This window comes from Salvelinus fontinalis, chromosome 24 (genome assembly GCF_029448725.1).
Source record: "Salvelinus fontinalis isolate EN_2023a chromosome 24, ASM2944872v1, whole genome shotgun sequence".
NCBI lineage: Eukaryota > Metazoa > Chordata > Actinopteri > Salmoniformes > Salmonidae > Salvelinus > Salvelinus fontinalis.
The window spans coordinates 2943768-2963587 of NC_074688.1; the positions used below are offsets into that span (position 1 = coordinate 2943768).

The 19820-nt window shown below is 44.6% G+C and overlaps 1 protein-coding gene across 1 annotated transcript in view; it reads right to left on the bottom strand.

Annotated features, from left to right (window-relative positions):
* Window positions 1-1538: 1538 nt before the first annotated feature.
* LOC129821763 (ATP-binding cassette sub-family G member 1-like) overlaps window positions 1539-19820 on the bottom strand; it is a 60411-nt gene continuing 42129 nt past the window's right edge. The window contains exons 11-15 of the mRNA XM_055879388.1: window positions 15187-15355; window positions 14905-15005; window positions 13976-14134; window positions 13264-13382; window positions 1539-7494 (exon numbers count right to left, since the gene is read on the bottom strand). Of these exons, the coding sequence (XP_055735363.1) occupies window positions 7266-7494; window positions 13264-13382; window positions 13976-14134; window positions 14905-15005; window positions 15187-15355 (777 nt within the window). The 3' untranslated portion in view covers window positions 1539-7265. The remainder of the gene's footprint in view (window positions 7495-13263; window positions 13383-13975; window positions 14135-14904; window positions 15006-15186; window positions 15356-19820) is intronic.

Below are 19820 nucleotides of genomic sequence, written 5' to 3' on the forward strand. Positions count from 1 at the left end.
ATATAGTAACTTGAAATTAAATGTACACTACACTTCATATTCTGACTAGGAGGGTTCCATGTAATAAAATGCTGCATGTATGGTTGACAGTTTCTACATTGACAAAAATAACGAGGAATTAATACAACAGGCTAAGGAGCTCTGATAAGGGAGCATGGGCACACATAGTCCAACTGTACTTCACCTGGAAGAGCAACTATAAGAGCATACAGAAATCATAGTTTACATGCCTTTTGGTTTACATGATATCCTACACGGACCCCAAACCGGCAACGTTGGTTGTGATAGCATTGCAAAATAATTTAACCAGTATATATTAATAAGTCAATTTAACCACACTGCTCGCGAGCATCTGCGTTGCTGAGCGGATGCTTAATGCTTTGGTTTAAATTGCAAACTCCACGAAGCCAAACTACATAGAAAAATGGTTGCGTCTGGTGGCCAGTTTGGGGTCCGTATTGTGGGCAAACTGATTAGTTTGATAATTCTGCCATCTGGTGATATGTTGTGGTACATGCATGGACGTCCTACACATCACTGAGCGATCCTTGAGTTTGATGATTGTACAAAGTGGGACCAAGTGCAGATCCTATCCTAATTTGATCACTCTTTTGTCGCCGAAAGAATATTCCTGTGCTGCAGGAAATTCAAATGAGCCTCGTGATTTACATAAATTCACTGAAAACCCAGAGTTCTCCTTCCCTCTCTCTCTCTCTCTCTCTCTTGCTCAAACTCTAAAGCACCAGACAGAAAACATTTCCTTCCACTGTAAGTCCTACTACTGCAACATTAAAATGTTAAAAATGTATCTGAAATGCAGCTATACACATCAACAACCTTTGTTTTCTATTCCCTGCCATATAGACTTTATCATGTGTACTATTATCTATACAGGGCTACTTTGAAACCATATAACCACCTATCAAAAGATCCCAAACAAAATGTACTCAATCTACAAGCAATCATATGTTTGAAATGTACTTTTCTGTTATAGTTCTCTTAGCCTATCCAAATTAAGCCAAATAAGGAAGTGCCCTGTTCAGACAGTGGTTGGATTATATTTACTGATGAATAACAAAGATCCCATGGGGCATAAAAAACTGAGATATTGTTCAGAAATGTAAAAATACTGTCTTTGGATTGTTTACCCTTTGAAATACTACTAATGAGCGAGGTAGGTAGACATCATCTTCCTGTTGGAGAAACCGCCTGCTCACATCAATGAGAATTTGAAGTGCTGAGAGAAAGATAAGTGCAAGCATGCTTAAAGGGTGCTGGGGAAAGAAATGTCATGAATTGAAATGGTTGGCATTCAATGAACTTCAAAATAGTAAAACCATGAGGATGGTTACTTTATCATTGTTTAGATGTCATCAACAGAGAAATGTGTGCCCATCAGGTTGAGTTTGTCCTGGATGTTTTTTGTCTGGCATGTTAATCTGTCATGTTTGTGTTTGAGTGTGTGAAACCTATAACCCACCCCTAGTACCCAATAAAATTATGTGGGGATAAAAATAGACTAATCAAGACAGGCCATGTGAAAAATATTGCAACTTTATTAATTTCATTCATCTACAATGTCAGTACGTAACAGTTTTCACGTTGCAGAAAATATGAGCTATAAACTGAGTATCTCAACACTTGAAAATAAAACATTATTCAAATACAGCTTTAGTTTGATGCAAGAATTGGCCGACAAAACATTATGGAGTGGGGTGTAGATTATTTTGGTAGATAAAAGGGTCTGCAGTTTACCATGAGGTAATCTACACTGAGTATACAAAACATTAAGGACACCTGCTCTTTCCATGACATAGCTTGTAGATTATTTTGGTAGATAAAAGGGTCTGCAGTTTACCATGAGGTAATCTACACTGAGTATACAAAACATTAAGGACACCTGCTCTTTCCATGACATAGCTTGTAGATTATTTTGGTAGATAAAAGGGTCTGCAGTTTACCATGAGGTAATCTACACTGAGTATACAAAACATTAAGGACACCTGCTCTTTCAATGACATAGCTTTCACCTTGTCAGTCTATGATCCCTTATTGATGTCACTTGTTCAATCCACTTCAATCAATGTAGATGATAGGGGAGGAGACAGGTTAAAGAAGGAGCTTTAAGCTTTGATACATTTGAGACTTGGATTGTGTATATGTGTAACGGATGTGAAATGGCTAGCTAGTTAGCGGTGGTGCGCGCTAATAGCGTTTCAATCGGTTACATCACTCCCTTTGAGACCTTGAAGTAGTGGTTCCCCTTGCTCTGCAAGAGCCGTGGCTTTTGTGGAGCGAAGGGTAACGATGCTTCGTGGGTGATTGTTGTTGATGTGTGCAGAGGGTCCCTGGTTCGAGCCCGGGTATGGGCGAGGGACGGACGTAAAGTTATACTGTTACATATGTGCCATTCAGAGGGTGAATGGGCAAGACAAAATACTTAAGTGCCTTTGAACTGGTTATGGTAGAAGGTGCCAGGCACACTGGTTTGTGTCAAGAACTGTAACGCTACTGTTTTTAACGCTGAACAATTTCCTGAGTGTGTCAAGAATGCTCCACCACCCAAAGGACATCCAGACAACTTGATAATTGTGGGAAGCATTAGAGTCAACATGGGTCAGCCTCCCTGTGGAACGCTTTCGACACCTTGTAGAGTCCATGGCCCGACAAATCGAGGCTGTTCTGAGGAAGAAAGGGAGGAGGTGTAACTCAATATTAGGTAGGTGTTCTTAATGTTTTGTATAATCAGTGTATTGTGTAGATATAAATAGGATTCAAAAGGAGGAAAAGCTAAACAATCGGGGGGAAAAAACAATGTACAAAAAAATAATTTGGTAATGCCCCACATTCTTGATAAAAAAAAGCTGTTCCAATGAGTTCAGAACTTCAGAGTGAGGTTTGTCTAAACATGACACACTTTTAAAGCCTCCTCATCCCCAGCAAGCAGAATTAACATATTTAATAATACTATCCTTTGTACTGAAAACATGTTCATAACACTGCCAATAAAACATAGCTTTGAAATAATGTAAAATGCAACATTTCCTCTGCAGTGTTTTATTAGTTTCAACCTCTGTGTGTGAAATATTGCAACACAAAATAAAGTAATGACAAAAACATACCAATCTACAAGAGCATATTATCCTGTTTTACAAAGGTTTTGCATTGATATTTGCAGTATCACATTATGTAAAGTGTGTAAAATTGTTTTAAAGTTTTAAAAAATTCATCATACTTTCTAGACCAACACTTTTCAGAAAATGTACATGATTCTTGATTTGAAGTAATTATGGAATTGAATAATGGCTTGATAATCAATATTGAAGTGCAATTGAATCAACATCCTTAGTACCAATGTGCAGCTGGTTCCATATGCTTTAATGCATATGGATGGTGTGTTGTAACCATGACTATGTCCAGCGGAGTGTTTGTCTGTCAGGGTTGAGGTCAATTCGAATTGAAGTCGGTCAATTCGAATATAAGTCGGTCAATTTGAATATAAGTCGGTCAATTCGAATATAAGTCGGTCAATTTGAATATAAGTCGGTTAATTCGGGAAGTTAACTCAAATTACAATTCAATAATAAATTGACCCCAACCCTGTTGTCTGTAGAACCTTGGTGATGAGAATATAATCTTAGGTTGTCAAAGGCAGTATGAAATAGTCTGATATTTAAATAAAAAAAATATAAAAGTATATTTTTCAGGCCATATAAGTAAACCACTAAAGAGATTAAGCAGTTTAATTTGTTTCATGCAGTTCTGCTGTCATGTTATGCAACCTGTACATCGTTTAAATGCCTATTTCACAACTTAAAGGGATAGTTCACCCCAACGACATATTGTAATTAATGACATGAATGCTAAAAAGTTAGCATTTGGAGACAGTGGTCAAATAAACAAAACCAAAGCATGGATTGCTGTCTTAACTTGTCCCCAGACTACTTACAGGGTTAGAAAACCAATGTCATTTAGTAATTTGGTTGAACTATCCCTTTAATGCATTCACTTTGCTATTCATTCCAATATTCTTGAGGTTTACACATGTGGCCAGTGCATGTTCCTCTCACTATGGTAAACAAATGAAAGCCATGTATATTGACAAGATGCCATGAGGTCATATAATTTCCTTTTCACATGGAGCAAACCTATCAAAAGAGAATAAGCTCTATTTTCGGCTAGAGCTACGCGGCACAAGTGCCAAACGCACAAATTCAGCATGTGAAAACTGTTGCTTTGGCGTTTTCCACCCCATGTGCCAGGTTCAGCAACGCATCAGTCTAATATCAGCTCGCTTGCGCTGTGTTAATATTTTAGGCGTGCCCTTGAAAACAAGCGCAAACGTGACAATTTCGTGCAACGCATATCGGGAGACTTAAGACCAATGAAAAGCCAGTCTTTGCGGTAACGCGGTTGGTAATGGCAAGGATTTTGTGAGCGGAAGCGCAACCTATCCAGCTGTGACCCTTATACTCATGGAAGAAGAGGGGATATGTTTTCTCATTTGGTTTCATTTGATTAAAAACGGTGCATAATCCTCCCTTCCTCTCAATGAAGGCAGTTGTTTTGTCCTGCCCAATGCGTTCGCCAAGTAGCCAAGCCTAACAATAAAGGGTTTGGCTAGTGAGACCGCTTTGAAATAAATCTTAACAAAGCTTAATTAAAAATGAAAGTTTGGGAGCAGAAAAACAGTGTGGACATCCCCTTTATATCTATGTGTGTGTATTGTGTAGGCCTAAGTTATTTTAGCCAGCTCCCGTTTTGGACGTGCGTAAAAACCCCTCCACGCAGGCTACATGTGTCCATGTGCCCATCATGAAAGGAGAGATGAGATAATGCTGGTGGCCCTTTAGAACTTATTTTCCTGTAACAATTGCTTGTTTTCCGTTTCATATGATTACAAACCAAGCCATCCTATAGTCTACCCTTAAAGGGAAACACCACATTTTTTTCCAACTTCATATTCATCATCACCCCCAACATCAACATGTGGAAATGGTGAGTTTCTATGTTTTGTTGTAAAAAAAGATAGCGGAAGATAAGTGTTTCCAATGACATCAACGGTGTGCATAATGTGATTTCGACCAATTGTGAGTAAACATTGCCTACTAATTGGTTGATGATGTCATTGGAAACACTTGTTTACTGCAAAACATAGAAACAAGCCATTTTCACATACGTTGATGTTGTGGTGGTGCTAGAGATGATGAATGTGAAAAATGTTCCTTTAACCTAGGCCTATGTACTGTCGCTGTAACGAAGGCTGCTTCCTGTCCGTTTTTTAATGATATCATGCTTCTGACCCCAAGCTATTTAGAACTATAGTTGTTGGGGGGAAAACGGATTGTTTTTTTAATTAAATGAAACGTCAAAACAAGCAAACGTTTTAAAATGTTTCACCGGCATGGCTTTACGATGAGCACGTTCATCACACATGCAATGTAATGTAGGAGCCGTCTGCTATTTCTGGAGACTTGTGAATGCGATCTGTAAAATGGTTCCGTTATGTTTATAAAAAAAATATTTGGGAGCAGTAGAACGGTGAGTGGACATTCTCTTTATGTTGGATCTTTGTCCAGCTTCTATGCTGTAATATTATATGCCCACAGGGAGTAATTATGGTGCCTAACTGTATTTAGACATAGCCTACTTAAAACAACTTTTTCTTTTGATTAGAATTTGATTAGAATGATTCACTCTTTTTAGGCCTCATCAATAGTGAATTATATCTTGCTTATTGACAACGTTTGGCATGTCCATGGCTCAGCCATAATGACATTTACAGTAGGCCTAGCCCCTATGTCAGTGTGAATGCTATGTTTAATCTTATATTTCCATATTGACGCAATGTGGACTGCCAACATGTTAAATATATTTAGCAAAGATGCGTAGGCCGATATTTAGTTATTTTGTTTCTGTAGGCTATTTACCAAACTAGGCTATAGCGGACTAACATTCAAATTGGCGTTGATGACAACGCAAAACATAAAAGACTGTAAAGCAACCACATATTTAGCCGTGGAGCATGTTCTGATTGGCCAGTCAGGTGTCAAAATCCATCCCTTTCGTGCCACGGCCAGCTACTGTACCCATAATTCCTGCAGTGAAAATGTTTCGTTATGATTTTATTTTGTGACAGAGGATTAACTAGTGAAATTCTCTTCACTCTCAATTTTCTTTTACGTGACTGACTGTGTGACTATCCTCCATGCCATTCAAAGCTGTGTTGGTAATGATTGAGATAATGTAATGCTTAACTTGGCGTTCGCGTTACATGCTCAGATCTCAGGTTAGGATTCTGGCGTGTAATGTTAAACCTGCCGCAGTCCCATCCGAATTAAAATCCCCCATATCTTCCTGCAACTACTCAAGCCCTACAATCACAACCACAGACCTCTGACCAGGGGTGCTAACGTGGTACTTGATTTCTCTCAAAAACTCAGAAGCACGCCCACGCAACTCATAGAATGTGCTTCATTTGATTAATTAGTTTGTTCAAGCACAGATGTTACTCACTTGCGCCTGAGAGGCTGGGTTGTCGAGCGCTACATGACAAGTTTGCTTCCAGGATACTCACCCCAGATAAACTATATACCGGTACTGTACAGTCTCTCACATGCTCAGAATGTATATGATTGCTTTATCCCATATTAGCAACAAGCAATATTGTACATTTCCCTTTATTTACTGAGGGTCCTGGATTAGAGCCCCATTTGACTGGCTGGCAGTCCTATATAATAAACACACTTTGGAGGAAACCAGCTCCTGTTTAAGTGTGGCCTTGTCTTCTCATTGTCCTTCCACCAAGCTATTTCATTTAATTGGTTTCACACAGTGGTCATACAAACCAGTCTGGAAACTATAGACTAGACAAGAGCCTATCAACAACAAATTCCTACATTACTTAGTTGGTTCTCTTGGACAAAGAAATACTGCACAAGGAGATTACATCTAGATTCCTACTGTGCCAGGAGCCTTGCCTTCAAAAAGCCAATGGTTTTGGTTTTTAAACAAGAATGGTCTTGTAATATTGGGAATCAGCCACGGCCTGAGGCACTGAGCTCCTCTCTGCCATCTTTGTCTAAGCAAAGTAGATTCATACAGCATGCACACTCCCACACAACTGGTGTCTATATTCTGTAGTCTTTGGCCAAGAGTTTGGTGTGCATGGTGTGTTTCTGGCCACAGCCTGGAGGTCTCCAGAAGCTGTATTCCAGCATGCAAGCGATCTGGGCCTTCTTCCTCCTACCCCCCCACTCTCCAGTCTACCTCTCTGCACTGATCTTATAGCGCAGCACAAAGTATGCGAGGAAGCGGAGGCTCACAAAGAACATGCCGAGCACTATGAAGTCAAGGTACAGTTTGGCATCTTCCACGTCAAGCTCTTTCAAGATGGCCTCCGACTTCTGGAAGTGGCATGTTTCACCCTTGTCGCAGTGGAGGTCCTCCCTGTCCAGGCCATAGATGGAGAGGATGACACCTTCAAAGCCATACCTACAAAATAATAGGAACTGCTTTATGGTGCTGCTAAAGAGGATGAACAGTAGTGGGGTAAGTTGAGCCATTTTTTACATTCAGCATCCCTACGTCAATGGAAATACACTGAACAAAAATATAAATGCAACATTTAAAGTGTTGGTTTCGTGAGCTGAAATAAAAGATCCCAGAAATGTTCCATATGCACAAAAAGCTTATTTCTGTAAAATGTTGTGCACAAATGTATTAAGATAATCCATCAACCCTGAATGGTGTGGCATATCAAGAAGCTGATTTAAACAGCATGCTCATTACACAGGTGCACTTTGTGCCGGGGAAATTAAAAGGCCACTAAAATGTGCAGTTTTGTCATACAACAATGCCACAAATGTCTCAAGTTTTGAGGGAGAGTGCAATTGGCATGCTGTCTGTGTGAATGTCTACCAGAGCTGTTGCCAGAGAATTTAAAATTAATTTCTCTACCATAAGCTGCCTCCAATTTAATTTTTGAGAATTTGACAGTATGTCCAACTGGCCTCACAACAGCAGAACATGTGTATGGCGTTGTGTGGGCCTAGCGGTTTGCTGATGTCAACGTTGTGAACAGAGTGCCCCATGGTAGCAGTGGGGTTATGGTAGTGTTTTGGCAGACATAAGCTACGGACAACAAACACAATGGCAATTTGAATGCACAGAAATACCGTGATGTGATTCTGAGGCCCATTGTGAGGCCCATTTTTTTTTAAATGTATCTGTGACCAACAGTCGTGTGAAATCCATAGATTAGGACCTAATGAATACATTTTAATTGACTGATTTCCTCATATGAACTGTAACTCAGTAAAATCTTTGAAATTGTTGCATGTTGCGTTTGTTTTTTGTTCAGTATATATAACTCTTTCTAAGAAAGATCTACATTTATTTCAGGATGTTGTGTATCCCTAGAAATGATCAGAATTCATGTAAACATAACAGTTTTGAAAACATAGCTTGTCCAAAAAAGGTGGTCACTTGGCACAACTTACCCCTGGTATGGGGTAAGTTAAGCATAGGGTGGGCCTCCCGAGTGTCGCAGCGGTCTAAGGCACTGCATCGCATGCAAGCTACCATCGAATTGAGGCATGAGGCAGTGCACAATTGGCCCAGTGCCGTCCGCGTTAGGGGAGGGTTTGGCCGGCTGGGATGTCCTTGTCCCATTGCGCTCTAGCGACTCCTTGTGGCAGCCGGGCGCATGCAAGCTGATTTGGGTCGCCAGCTGTACGGTGTTTCCTCTGACACATTGGGGCGGCTGGCTTTCGGGTTAAGCGAGCAGTATGTCAAGAAGCAGTGACTGTTGGCGGGGTCGTGTTTCGGAGGACGCATGGCTCTCGACCTTGCCTCTCCCGAGTCCGTATGGGAGTTGCAGCGATGGGACAAGAATATAACTACCAATTTGGATATCACAAAATTGGGGAGAAAAGGGGGTAAAACGTTTTTAAATTGTGCATAGGGTCAGGGTAAGTTGAGCCGCCTTGTGGTAAGTGGTCGAGGGTGCTGTTAGGTCAAAGTTGAATTCATGGAATGGGGGTGTGGTATACTGTATATCTTAAATGTATGCCTACATTGATATACAGTAGATCTCTCTGTTCCCTTGCATTTCTTGACCAGTTGTCTGAGAAAGGGATGTTGCTTCTATGAGCCAATTTGTAGGCAAGTTGTCTGAGGCTACTAAGCCCATGAAACTGGTTCACGAGATTCTTGATATGTTTAGCAAGCTGTCACGTTCCTGACCTATTTATGTTAGTTGTTATGTGTGTTAGTTGGTCAGGACGTGAGGTTGGGTGGGCATTCTATGTTTTCTGTTTCTGTGTTGGTTTTGGGTTACCTGGTATGGCTCTTAATTAGAGGCAGGTGTTTGGCGTTCCTCTAATTAAGAGTCATATTTAGGTAGGCGTTGTCACAGTGTTCGTTGTGGGTGATTGTCTCCTGTGTTAGTATGTATGTTCGTGCCTCACGGGACTGTAGCGTTTGTTTGTTTCGTTTCGTTTCGATGTCGTCTGTTTCCTGTACGTGAGTTTATGTTTAGTTATGTAAGTTTATGTTCAGGTTTCGTCAACGTCGTTTTCTTATTTTGTAAGTTTGTTAAAGTGTTTGTTTTCGTGTTGCCATCATCATCGTTGTTATAAATAAAAAGATGGCTTATTTCCCGCAAGCTGCGTTTTGGTCTGAAGATCCTTCTCTCCTCACCTCATCCGAGGATGAGGAGAGCACCAGCCGTTACAGAATCACCCACCACGCTAAGACCAAGCGGCAAGGGAAAAATAAACGGAGTAAGGGACAGGAGAAAAACAAGGATTTCTGGACATGGGAGCAGATAATGAATGGAGAAGGTCCCTGGGCTAAGGCAGGAGAAAATCGCCGTTCTCAGGAAGAGAGGGAGGCAGCTAAAGCCCAGGAGCGGTGGTTTGAGGAGGCAGCAAGGAGACGTGGCTGGAAGCCCGAAAAGCCATGGGAGCAGCTGGAGGCACTGGGGAGTGCAGAGGCTACCGGAGAGAGGAACCGGAGCTATGAGGGAACGCGTCTGGCACGGAAGCCCGAAAAGCCCGTAAGTAATTCCCAAAAATTTCTTGGGGGGGGGGCTAGGAGGTAGTGGGCCAAGGGCAGGTAGGAGACCTGCGCCCACTTCCCAGGCTTACCGTGGAGAGCGGGAGTACGGGCAGGCGCCGTGTTACGCAGTAGAGCGCACGGTGTCTCCTGTACGAGTGCATAGCCCAGTGCGGGTTATTCCACCTCCCCGCACTGGTAGGGCTAGATTGGGTATTGAGCCAGGTGTCATGAGGCCGGCTCAACGCGTCTGGTCTCCAGTGCGTCTCCTCGGGCCGGCATACATGGCACCGGCCTTACGCATGGTTTCCCCGGTTCGCCTACATAGGCCGGTGCGGGTTATTCCACCTCCCCGCACTGGTCGGGCGACCGGGAGCATTCAACCAGGTAAGGTTGGGCGGGTTCAATGCTCAAGAGTGCCAGTACGCCTCCACGGTCCGGTATTTCCGGCACCACCTCCCCGCCCCAGCCTAGTACCTACAGTGTCTACACTACGCACTAGGCTACCAGTGCGTATCCTGAGCCCTGTTCCTCCTCCACGCACTCTCCCTGTAGTGCGTGTATCTAGCCCGGTGCCTCCAGTTCCGGCCCCACGCACTAAGCTACCAGTGCGTCTCCAGAGCCCTGTACAAACTGTATCTTCTCCCCCTACTAATCCTGATGTGCTTGTCCTCAGCCCGGCGTCACCAGTGCCGGTACCACGCATCGGTTATAGAGTGGGCTTTGAGAATAGTGTGCCCTGTTCCTGCTCCCCGCACTAGTAGGAAGGTGCTTATCATTAGCACGGTGCCTCCAGTTCCGGCACCACGCACCAGGTCTACAGTGCACCATATCCGGCCAGAGCCATCCGTCTCCCCAGCGCCATCTGAGCCATCCGTCTCCCCAGCGCCATCTGAGCCATCCGTCTCCCCAGCGCCATCTGAGCCATCCGTCTCCCCAGCGCCATCTGAGCCATCCGTCTCCCCAGCGCCGTCTGAGCCATCCGTCTGCCAGGAGCCTGCAAAGCCGCCCGTCTGCCATGAGCCTGCAAAGCCGCCCGTCTGCCATGAGCCTACAGAGCCGTCAGCCAGACAGGAGCCGCTAGAGCCGTCAGCTAGACAGGAGCCGCTAGAGCCGTCAGCCAGACAGGATCTGCCAGAGCCGTCAGCCAGACAGGATCTGCCAGAGCCGCCAACCAGACAGGATCTGCCAGAGCCGCCAACCAGACAGGATCTGCCAGAGCCGCCAACCAGACAGGATCTGCCAGAGCCGCCAACCAGACAGGAGCAGCCAGAGCCGTCAGAGCGCCATGAGCAGCCAGAGCCGTCAGCCTGCCATGAGCGTCGAGAGCCGTCAGCCTGCCATGAGCGTCGAGAGCCGTCAGCCTGCCATGAGCGTCGAGAGCCGTCAGCCTGCCATGAGCGTCGAGAGCCGTCAGCCTGCCATGAGCGTCGAGAGCCGTCAGCCTGCCATGAGCGTCGAGAGCCGTCAGCCTGCCATGAGCGTCGAGAGCCGTCAGCCAGCCATGAGCGTCGAGATTCGTCAGTCAGCCATGAGCTGCCCTTCAGCCTGAAAAGGCTAGATACCCAGAACTGCCCATCAGTCCAGAGCTGTCTCTCTGTCCGGAGCTGCCTTTCAGTCCGGAGTTGCCCCTCTATCCTGATCTCCCTCTCTATCTTGATCTACCTCTATATTCTTATCTATCCCTCTGTCTTGATTTATCTCTCTGTCCCGGTGTTGTCCTTATTAGGTATGTTATTAAGAGGATTTTGTGGGGGAAAAAAGAGGGTGGACATTCTTGGAGGGAGGAAGCTAGGATGGATTATGGTGGGGTGGGAACCGCGCCCGGAGCCTGAGCCACCACCGTGGTTAGATGCCCACCCAGACCCTCCCCTAGACTTTGTGCTGGTGCGTCCGGAGTTCGCACCTTGTGGGGGGGGTAATGTCACGTTCCTGACCTATTTATGTTAGTTGTTATGTGTGTTAGTTGGTCAGGACGTGAGGTTGGGTGGGCATTCTATGTTTTCTGTTTCTGTGTTGGTTTTGGGTTACCTGGTATGGCTCTTAATTAGAGGCAGGTGTTTGGCGTTCCTCTAATTAAGAGTCATATTTAGGTAGGCGTTGTCACAGTGTTCGTTGTGGGTGATTGTCTCCTGTGTTAGTATGTATGTTCGTGCCTCACGGGACTGTAGCGTTTGTTTGTTTCGTTTCGTTTCGATGTCGTCTGTTTCCTGTACGTGAGTTTAAGTTTAGTTATGTAAGTTTATGTTCAGGTTTCGTCAACGTCGTTTTCTTATTTTGTAAGTTTGTTAAAGTGTTTGTTTTCGTGTTGCCATCATCATCGTTGTTATAAATAAAAAGATGGCTTATTTCCCGCAAGCTGCGTTTTGGTCTGAAGATCCTTCTCTCCTCACCTCATCCGAGGATGAGGAGAGCACCAGCCGTTACACAAGCTCAGACTCCATGTCATCCAATAAGACCTTGTGTGCCTCTGCTCCTCTATCATAGCCTCTCTTTCACACAGATGCATGTCTGTTTTTTTTCAATGTACCTCTTCAGTGTCATTAAGTCTATTTTCTTTTTCATCCCTTGCTGCTGCTCGAATGGACTTCACTTTCCTCACTTCCTTGGCTGCTCTGTCAAGAACCTCAATGGGGACTAGACCCCGGCTTGTTTTACATTTGTATACACCGTGCATGATGATGTCTGCTCTGTAACAATAAAAATGCACTCTTGAATTCATATGCATGACACATTGCAAAAATACTATGCATATTATGTGTTAAACTGACATTTTGACTATATTAGCCCACACAGTTACAAGGATGCACTTTCTTGCTAGGTTGAGGACCTCATATTGTAGCTTATAGAGACCTCAACTGATGTATAAAACTATGTACTTTGGTTTAGATACAAGCATCATGAAATCTATATCACAAATAAATTTGACTTTGTGAAAATCTGTTTTTTGGACATAAATTGCTTATCACTTTCTCCATATGGTTTCTTCTGTCACAGACTTCATGAAATGATTACCACTTCTTAAATATTTGTTTACATGATTCATTTTGTGTATGGTTTCCTAGAAACAAGGGGTGGCTCAATTAACCCTTTGGCTCAACATACCCCACTTTCCCCTACTGTTCAAGTGCTGAAGACATGCCATTTTCTTAATATTAGGGGCAGGTCACATGCTCAGGAAAAAATATCTGAAAAACGATTTACCTGACATATGAAATGTATGACATCCACTGAAGATACCACGGAATTGTGTCGAAACTGACGAAGAAGCCAGAGAAAAGCAGTACGGGTATGGCAGTCACCGGACCTACAAACGTGGCAACCTGAGATATGGACAAGTGCAACATCAGAGGCAGGACGTGACTCACTGTAGCCATGTTACATGTACATACTGCGGTTTATAGTGTCTGCTTAGAATAAAATTGGGTACCACTCTGTGAAACATATAATTAGATTAATATACTGCAGGTGGGTACCGTGTAAATACAATGTGGTTGGTGTGATTGTGCCAGGAAATACATTTAAAAATATATGTATAAATATTTCTTTCATTTTAAAAAGTTGTATCTACAGATACAAGTTATGAATGTAGATGGGGGACAGAAGAGAGGAATACAGCAGAGAGAGTGAAAGGTGGAACAGGGGATTGAAACACTGCCTCTAGGGGCATACGTGGTACGGGGCGGCACTACCCTTGGACCAGCCCCAAGCACAATTTTTTTATTTTTTTATGAGCAAATGATATCAATACTCAGCCGTAATTAGCTAATAATATCACTACTCAGTCGTAATTAGCTAATAATATCAATACTCAGCCAGAATGGTCACAATAGTGTTTATTTGCAAATCTTAAGCTGCAAACAATAGGTGTAGCAGTTATTATTGCTTGTTAGTATTGAGTGAATGGAGGACGTACCTGCAGCGAGGTGGATGCCGCTCCTATCAGCAGGCCCAGAGACTGAGCCACAAGAGAGGTGAGGACTCCCAGGGCCAAGAAAAGTATGAAGCGCACAGCGTCAGGCGGCTGGGACGTCATCCAGTAGACGATGCTGCAGTAGGCGACTGGGAACACTATCTGTGAAGCAAAATAAGACAAATCCTTGATTGTCCATTTGTGGACACGTACATCTGTCAGCTTTTCTTGCATGCACACGCACATACGTTTCCACACAAGCCCACATTGACAGATTGTAAGGATAGTGTCAGTGCAGCACCTCAGGGTCGTGTCGGTAGTTAAGGGCCTTGCTGAAGGGCACAACAGCAGGAGAAGCTGTTGTTATCTAAGATTGTGATACGGCCACCTCACGTTCCACATGTTCAGCCAACAATATCTCACCATGGAAAACACATTGAGTATCATTAAAACATCAAACTAAAACACTTTTCTTCATGTGGAGAATGAAGGCCAAGCTATTTGTGCGTTGAAATAATCATTTTGAATTGTTGAAAAAGCCAAATTAGATGCAATACAATACAACGTCAATAAAATAAACATGCAGTAAACCTTTGTCACTTTTAATTTAGAGCTCAGGGCGATGTCTGGTGACGCGTAAAGCCTCCTTATGTAATGTTATTGTGGGATTTGTCCAAATCTGACGGACAGAATTGCTTTGATGCTAAAGCCACTTTGATGCTAAAGCCACTTTGAGCTCCCATAACAGGTTTCTTCAGTTACAATCGATACCTTTGACCTTTGCTCTTTTCAGTGACTGATAGAATCATAATGTTTTTGTTGTTTTTTTCTCTTGTTTTTTACGTTTTGATGAAATACCAACTTAGACCTTTTTTGGGACATTAAACTACTAGAAAGGACCCTCCGGAGTTCTTTGTGACATTTGTAATTACCTGGAAGGGGAGGTCCGCCATAGTCTTGGCCAGATAGTAAGCCTTCAGACTGTACCAGTAGTTCAAGTGCTCTCTTAGGAACACTCCCATCTCCAAAGGGACTGCATTAGAGACGGAGGACACAGCGTCATAGTAATCTCATTTAGGTAATCAGAGCCAAGGTAAATCTCAGCACAGTCTACTCCTAACATACTGTATGCAATGGCTTACGACTGTTGTAAATTCATGCACTAAATCAATGCACGCAGATGCCTGTCAGTAAGAAGAGCAGAGAATACTCACAGGTCAGAACAGTAGGCATTAGAGCAGCAAACATGAGGAAGAGCATGGAGAAGAAGAGGAAGCCAGAGTTGCTGAGCACTTTCTTGGCGTCGTTGCCGATGCCCAGGTAGAGCAGGCCAATCAGAATCCCAATTCCAATGTGAGAGGAGATTCTTAGGTGAGTCAGCACCTATAGGACCAGAACAGGAGAAGAAGAGAGAACATTTTTTTGTTTATATATTTTCCTATCCATTGTGCTTCTGCATCTGCATTGCTTGCTCTTTGGGGTTTTATGCTGGGTATATGTAAAGCACATTGTGACAACTGCTGATGTAAAAATACATTTGGCTTTATAAAATACATTTGATTGAGAGGAAGAGGGAAAATGGAATGGTTATGCAAAGTATTGTATGAATAGATCTATTTTTTGATGATAGATGTATTTTTTGATTTTTTGATGAATAGATCTATGTTATGACATTCTCATACCAATTTTTTGAACTTAGTTTTTTCCTTTTTCCTCTTATCCTTTTCATATGCTTTTGAATCGTATTAACTTCTTATGGCTGGGGGCAGTATTGAGTAGCTTGGATGAATAAGGTGCCCAGAGTAAACTGCCTGCTACTCAGGCCCAGAAGCTAAGATATGCATATTATTCGTTTGGATAGAAAACACTCTGAAGTTTCTAAAACTGTTAGAATGATGTCTGTGAGTATAACAGAACTCATATGGCAGGCAAACACCTGAGAAAACATCCAACCAGGAAGTGTGAAATCTGAGGTTTGTAGGTTTGCCTATACAATATACAGTGTCTATGGGGTCATATTGCACTTCATAAGGCTTCCTTCCTAGATATCAACAGTCTTTAGAACCTTGTTTGATACTTCTACTGTGAAGGAGGGGGGAATGAGAGCTGTTTGAGTCAGGGGTCTGGCAGAGTGCCAGTTAGAGGTTTTCGTTTCTAAAGACAAAGGAATTCTCCGGTTGAAACATTATTGAAGATTTATGTTAAAAACATCTTAAAGATTGATTCTATACATTGTTTGACATGTTTCTACGTACTGTAATGGAATTTTTTGACTTTTCGTCTGGCCTGCGCGTCATGAATTTGGATTTTTGAACTAAACGAGCAAACAAAAAGGAGGTATTTGGACATAAATGAGGGACTTTATCGAACAAAACAAACATTTATTGTGAAACTGGGATTCCTGGGAGTGCATTCTGATGAAGATCATCAAAGGTAAGTGAATATTTATAATGCTATTTCTGACTTCTGTTGACTCCACAACATGGTGGGTACCTGTATGGCTTGTTTTTGTGTCTGAGCGCCGTACTCAGATTATTGCATGGTGTGCTTTTTCCGTAAAATGTTTTTGAAATCTGACACAGCGGTTGCATTAAGAAGTTTATCTAAAGTTCCATGTGTAATACTTGTATCTTTTACCAATGTTTATTATGATTATTTCTGTAAATTGATGTGGTTCTCTGCAAAACCACCGGATGCTTTGGAGGCAAAACATTACTGAACATAACGCGCCAATGTAAACTAAGATTTTTGGATATAAATACGAACTTTATCGAACAAAACATACATGTATTGTGTAACATTGTCACGTTCCTGACCTATTTCTGTTAGTTTGTTGTATGTGTTAGTTGGTCAGGACGTGAGTTTGGGTGGGCATTCTATGTTTTCTGTTTCTATGTTGGTTTATGGGTTGCCTGGTATGGCTCTTAATTAGAGGCAGGTGTTTGGCGTTCCTCTAATTAAGAGTCATATTTAGGTAGGTGTTTTCACAGTGTTAGTTGTGGGTGGTTGTCTCCTGTGTCAGTGTTTGTCGCACCATACGGGACTGTTTCGGTTTGTTTGTTCATCGTCATTTTATGTGTAGGCTATTTTCCCTGTTCGTGCGTTATTCGTGTTATGTGAGTCCGTCGTCCAGGTCTGTCTACACCGTTTGTTGTTTTGTTAGTTTATTAGTCAAGTTCGTGTTTTTTCCGTATTGTTTAATAAATCATGTCTTCAAACTCCGCTGCATTTTGGTTCCATCACTACTCCTCCTTTTCGGTTGAAGAGGAGGAGGACAACCGTTACAGAACCACCCACCAATCCAGAACCAAGCGGCGTGAAGTCGAGCAGTGGCCTGCTACACAGGAATCATGGACTTGGGAGGATGTATTGGAGGGTAAAGGACACTGGGCTCACATTGGGGAATATCGCCGCGCTCGTGAGGAGATGGAGGCAGCGAGAGCCCAAGAGCGGTGGTATGAGGAGGCAGCAAGGAGACGTGGCTGGAAGTCCGAGAGGAGACCACAAAAATTTCTTGGGGGAGGCTAAGAGGTAGTGGGCCGAGGGCAGGTAGGAGACCTGCGCCCACTTCCCAGGCTTACCGTGGAGAGCGGGAGTACGGGCAGGCGCCGTGTTACGCAGTAGAGCGCACGGTGTCTCCTGTACGAGTGCATAGCCCAGTGCGGATTATTCCACCTCCCCGCACTGGTAGGGCTAGATTGGGCATTGAGCCAGGTGTCATGAGGCCGGCTCAACGCGTCTGGTCTCCAGTGCGTCTCCTCGGGCCGGCTTACATGGCACCAGCCTTACGCATGGTGTCCCCAGTTCGCCTACATAGCCCGGTGCGGGTTATTCTACCTCCCCGTACTGGTCGGGCGACGGGGAGCGTTCAGCCAGGTAAGGTTGGGCAGGCTCGGTGCTCAAGGGAGCCAATACGCCTGCACGGTCCGGTATTTCCGGCACTACCTCCCCGCCCCAGCCCAGTACCACCAGTGCCTACACTACGCACCAGGCTTCCAGTGCGTTTTCAGAGCCCTGTTCCTCCTCCACGCACTCTCCCTATGGTGCGTGTCTCCAGCCCAGTGCCTCCAGTTCCGGCACCGCGCACTAAGCCACCTGTGCGTCTCCTAAGTCCTGTGCACACTGTTGTTTCTCTCCGCACTCGTCCTGAGGTGCGTGCCCTCAGTCCGGTACCACGCACCAGGCATATAGTGCGCTTCGAGAGGTCAGTGTGCCCTGTCCCTGCTCCCCCCACTAGGCTTGAAGTGCGTGTCCTCAGTCAGGTGCCTCCAGTTCCGGCACCACGCACCAAGCCTACAGTGCGTCTCAGCCGGCCAGAGTCTGCCGTCTGCCCAACGGCGCATGAACTGCCTGTCTGCCATGAGCCTGCAAAGCTGCCCGTCTGCCATGAGCCTACAGAGCCTTCCGCCAGACAGGAGCAGCCAGAGCCTTCCGCCAGACAGGAGCAGTCTGAGCCATCCATCTCCGCAGCGCCATCTGAGCCATCCGTCTCCCCAGCGCCGTCTGAGCCATCCGTCTCCCCAGCGCCGTCTGAGCCATCCATCTCCCCAGCGCCGTCTGAGCCATCCGTCTCCCCAGCGCCGTCTGAGCCATCCGTCTGTCCCGAGCCATTAGAGCCGCCCGTCTGTCCCGAGCCGTCAGAGCTGATAGTCAGTCAGGAGCCGCTAGAGCCAGTCGTCAGTCAGGATCTGCCAGAGCCGCCAACCAGACAGGATCTGCCAGAGCCGCCAACCAGACAGGATCTGCCAGAGCCGCCAACCAGACAGGATCTGCCAGAGCCGTCAGCCAGCCATGAGCGTCCAGAGCCGTCAGCCAGCCATGAGCGTCCAGAGCCGTCAGCCAGTTATGAGCTGTCCCTCAGCCCGGAGCGGCTATTTATTCAGAACTGCCCCTCAGTCCAGAGCTGTCTCTCTGTCCGGAGCTGCCTTTCAGTCCGGAGTTGCCCCTCTATCCTGAGCTACCTCTCTATCCTGAGTTACCTCACTAGCCTGAGCTATCCCTCTGTCCTGAGCTATCCCTCTGTCCTGAGCTATCCCTCTGTCCCGGTGCTGCCCCTGGTGTCGATGTTACCAAAAGGATTTAGTGGGGGTAAGATGAGGGTGGTCATTCATAGGGGGAAATGGAAGCTGGGATTGACTATGGTGGGGTGGGGACCTCGCCCGGAACCTGAGCCACCACCATGGTCAGATGCCCACCCAGACCCTCCCCTAGACTTTGTGCTGGTGCGCCCGGAGTTCGCACCTTATGGGGGGGGCTATGTCACGTTCCTGACCTATTTCTGTTAGTTTGTTGTATGTGTTAGTTGGTCAGGACGTGAGTTTGGGTGGGCATTCTATGTTTTCTGTTTCTATGTTGGTTTATGGGTTGCCTGGTATGGCTCTTAATTAGAGGCAGGTGTTTGGCGTTCCTCTAATTAAGAGTCATATTTAGGTAGGTGTTTTCACAGTGTTCGTTGTGGGTGGTTGTCTCCTGTGTCAGTGTTTGTCGCACCATACGGGACTGTTTCGGTTTGTTTGTTCATCGTCATTTTATGTGTAGGCTATTTTCCCTGTTCGTGCGTTATTCGTGTTATGTGAGTCCGTCGTCCAGGTCTGTCTACACCGTTTGTTGTTTTGTTAGTTTATTAGTCAAGTTCGTGTTTTTTCCGTATTGTTTAATAAATCATGTCTTCAAACTCCGCTGCATTTTGGTTCCATCACTACTCCTCCTTTTCGGTTGAAGAGGAGGAGGACAACCGTTACAAACATGAAGTCCTATGAGTGTCATCTGATGAAGATCATCAAAGGTTAGTGATACATTTTATCTCTATTTCTGCTTTTTGTGACTCCTCTCTTTGGCTAGAAAAATG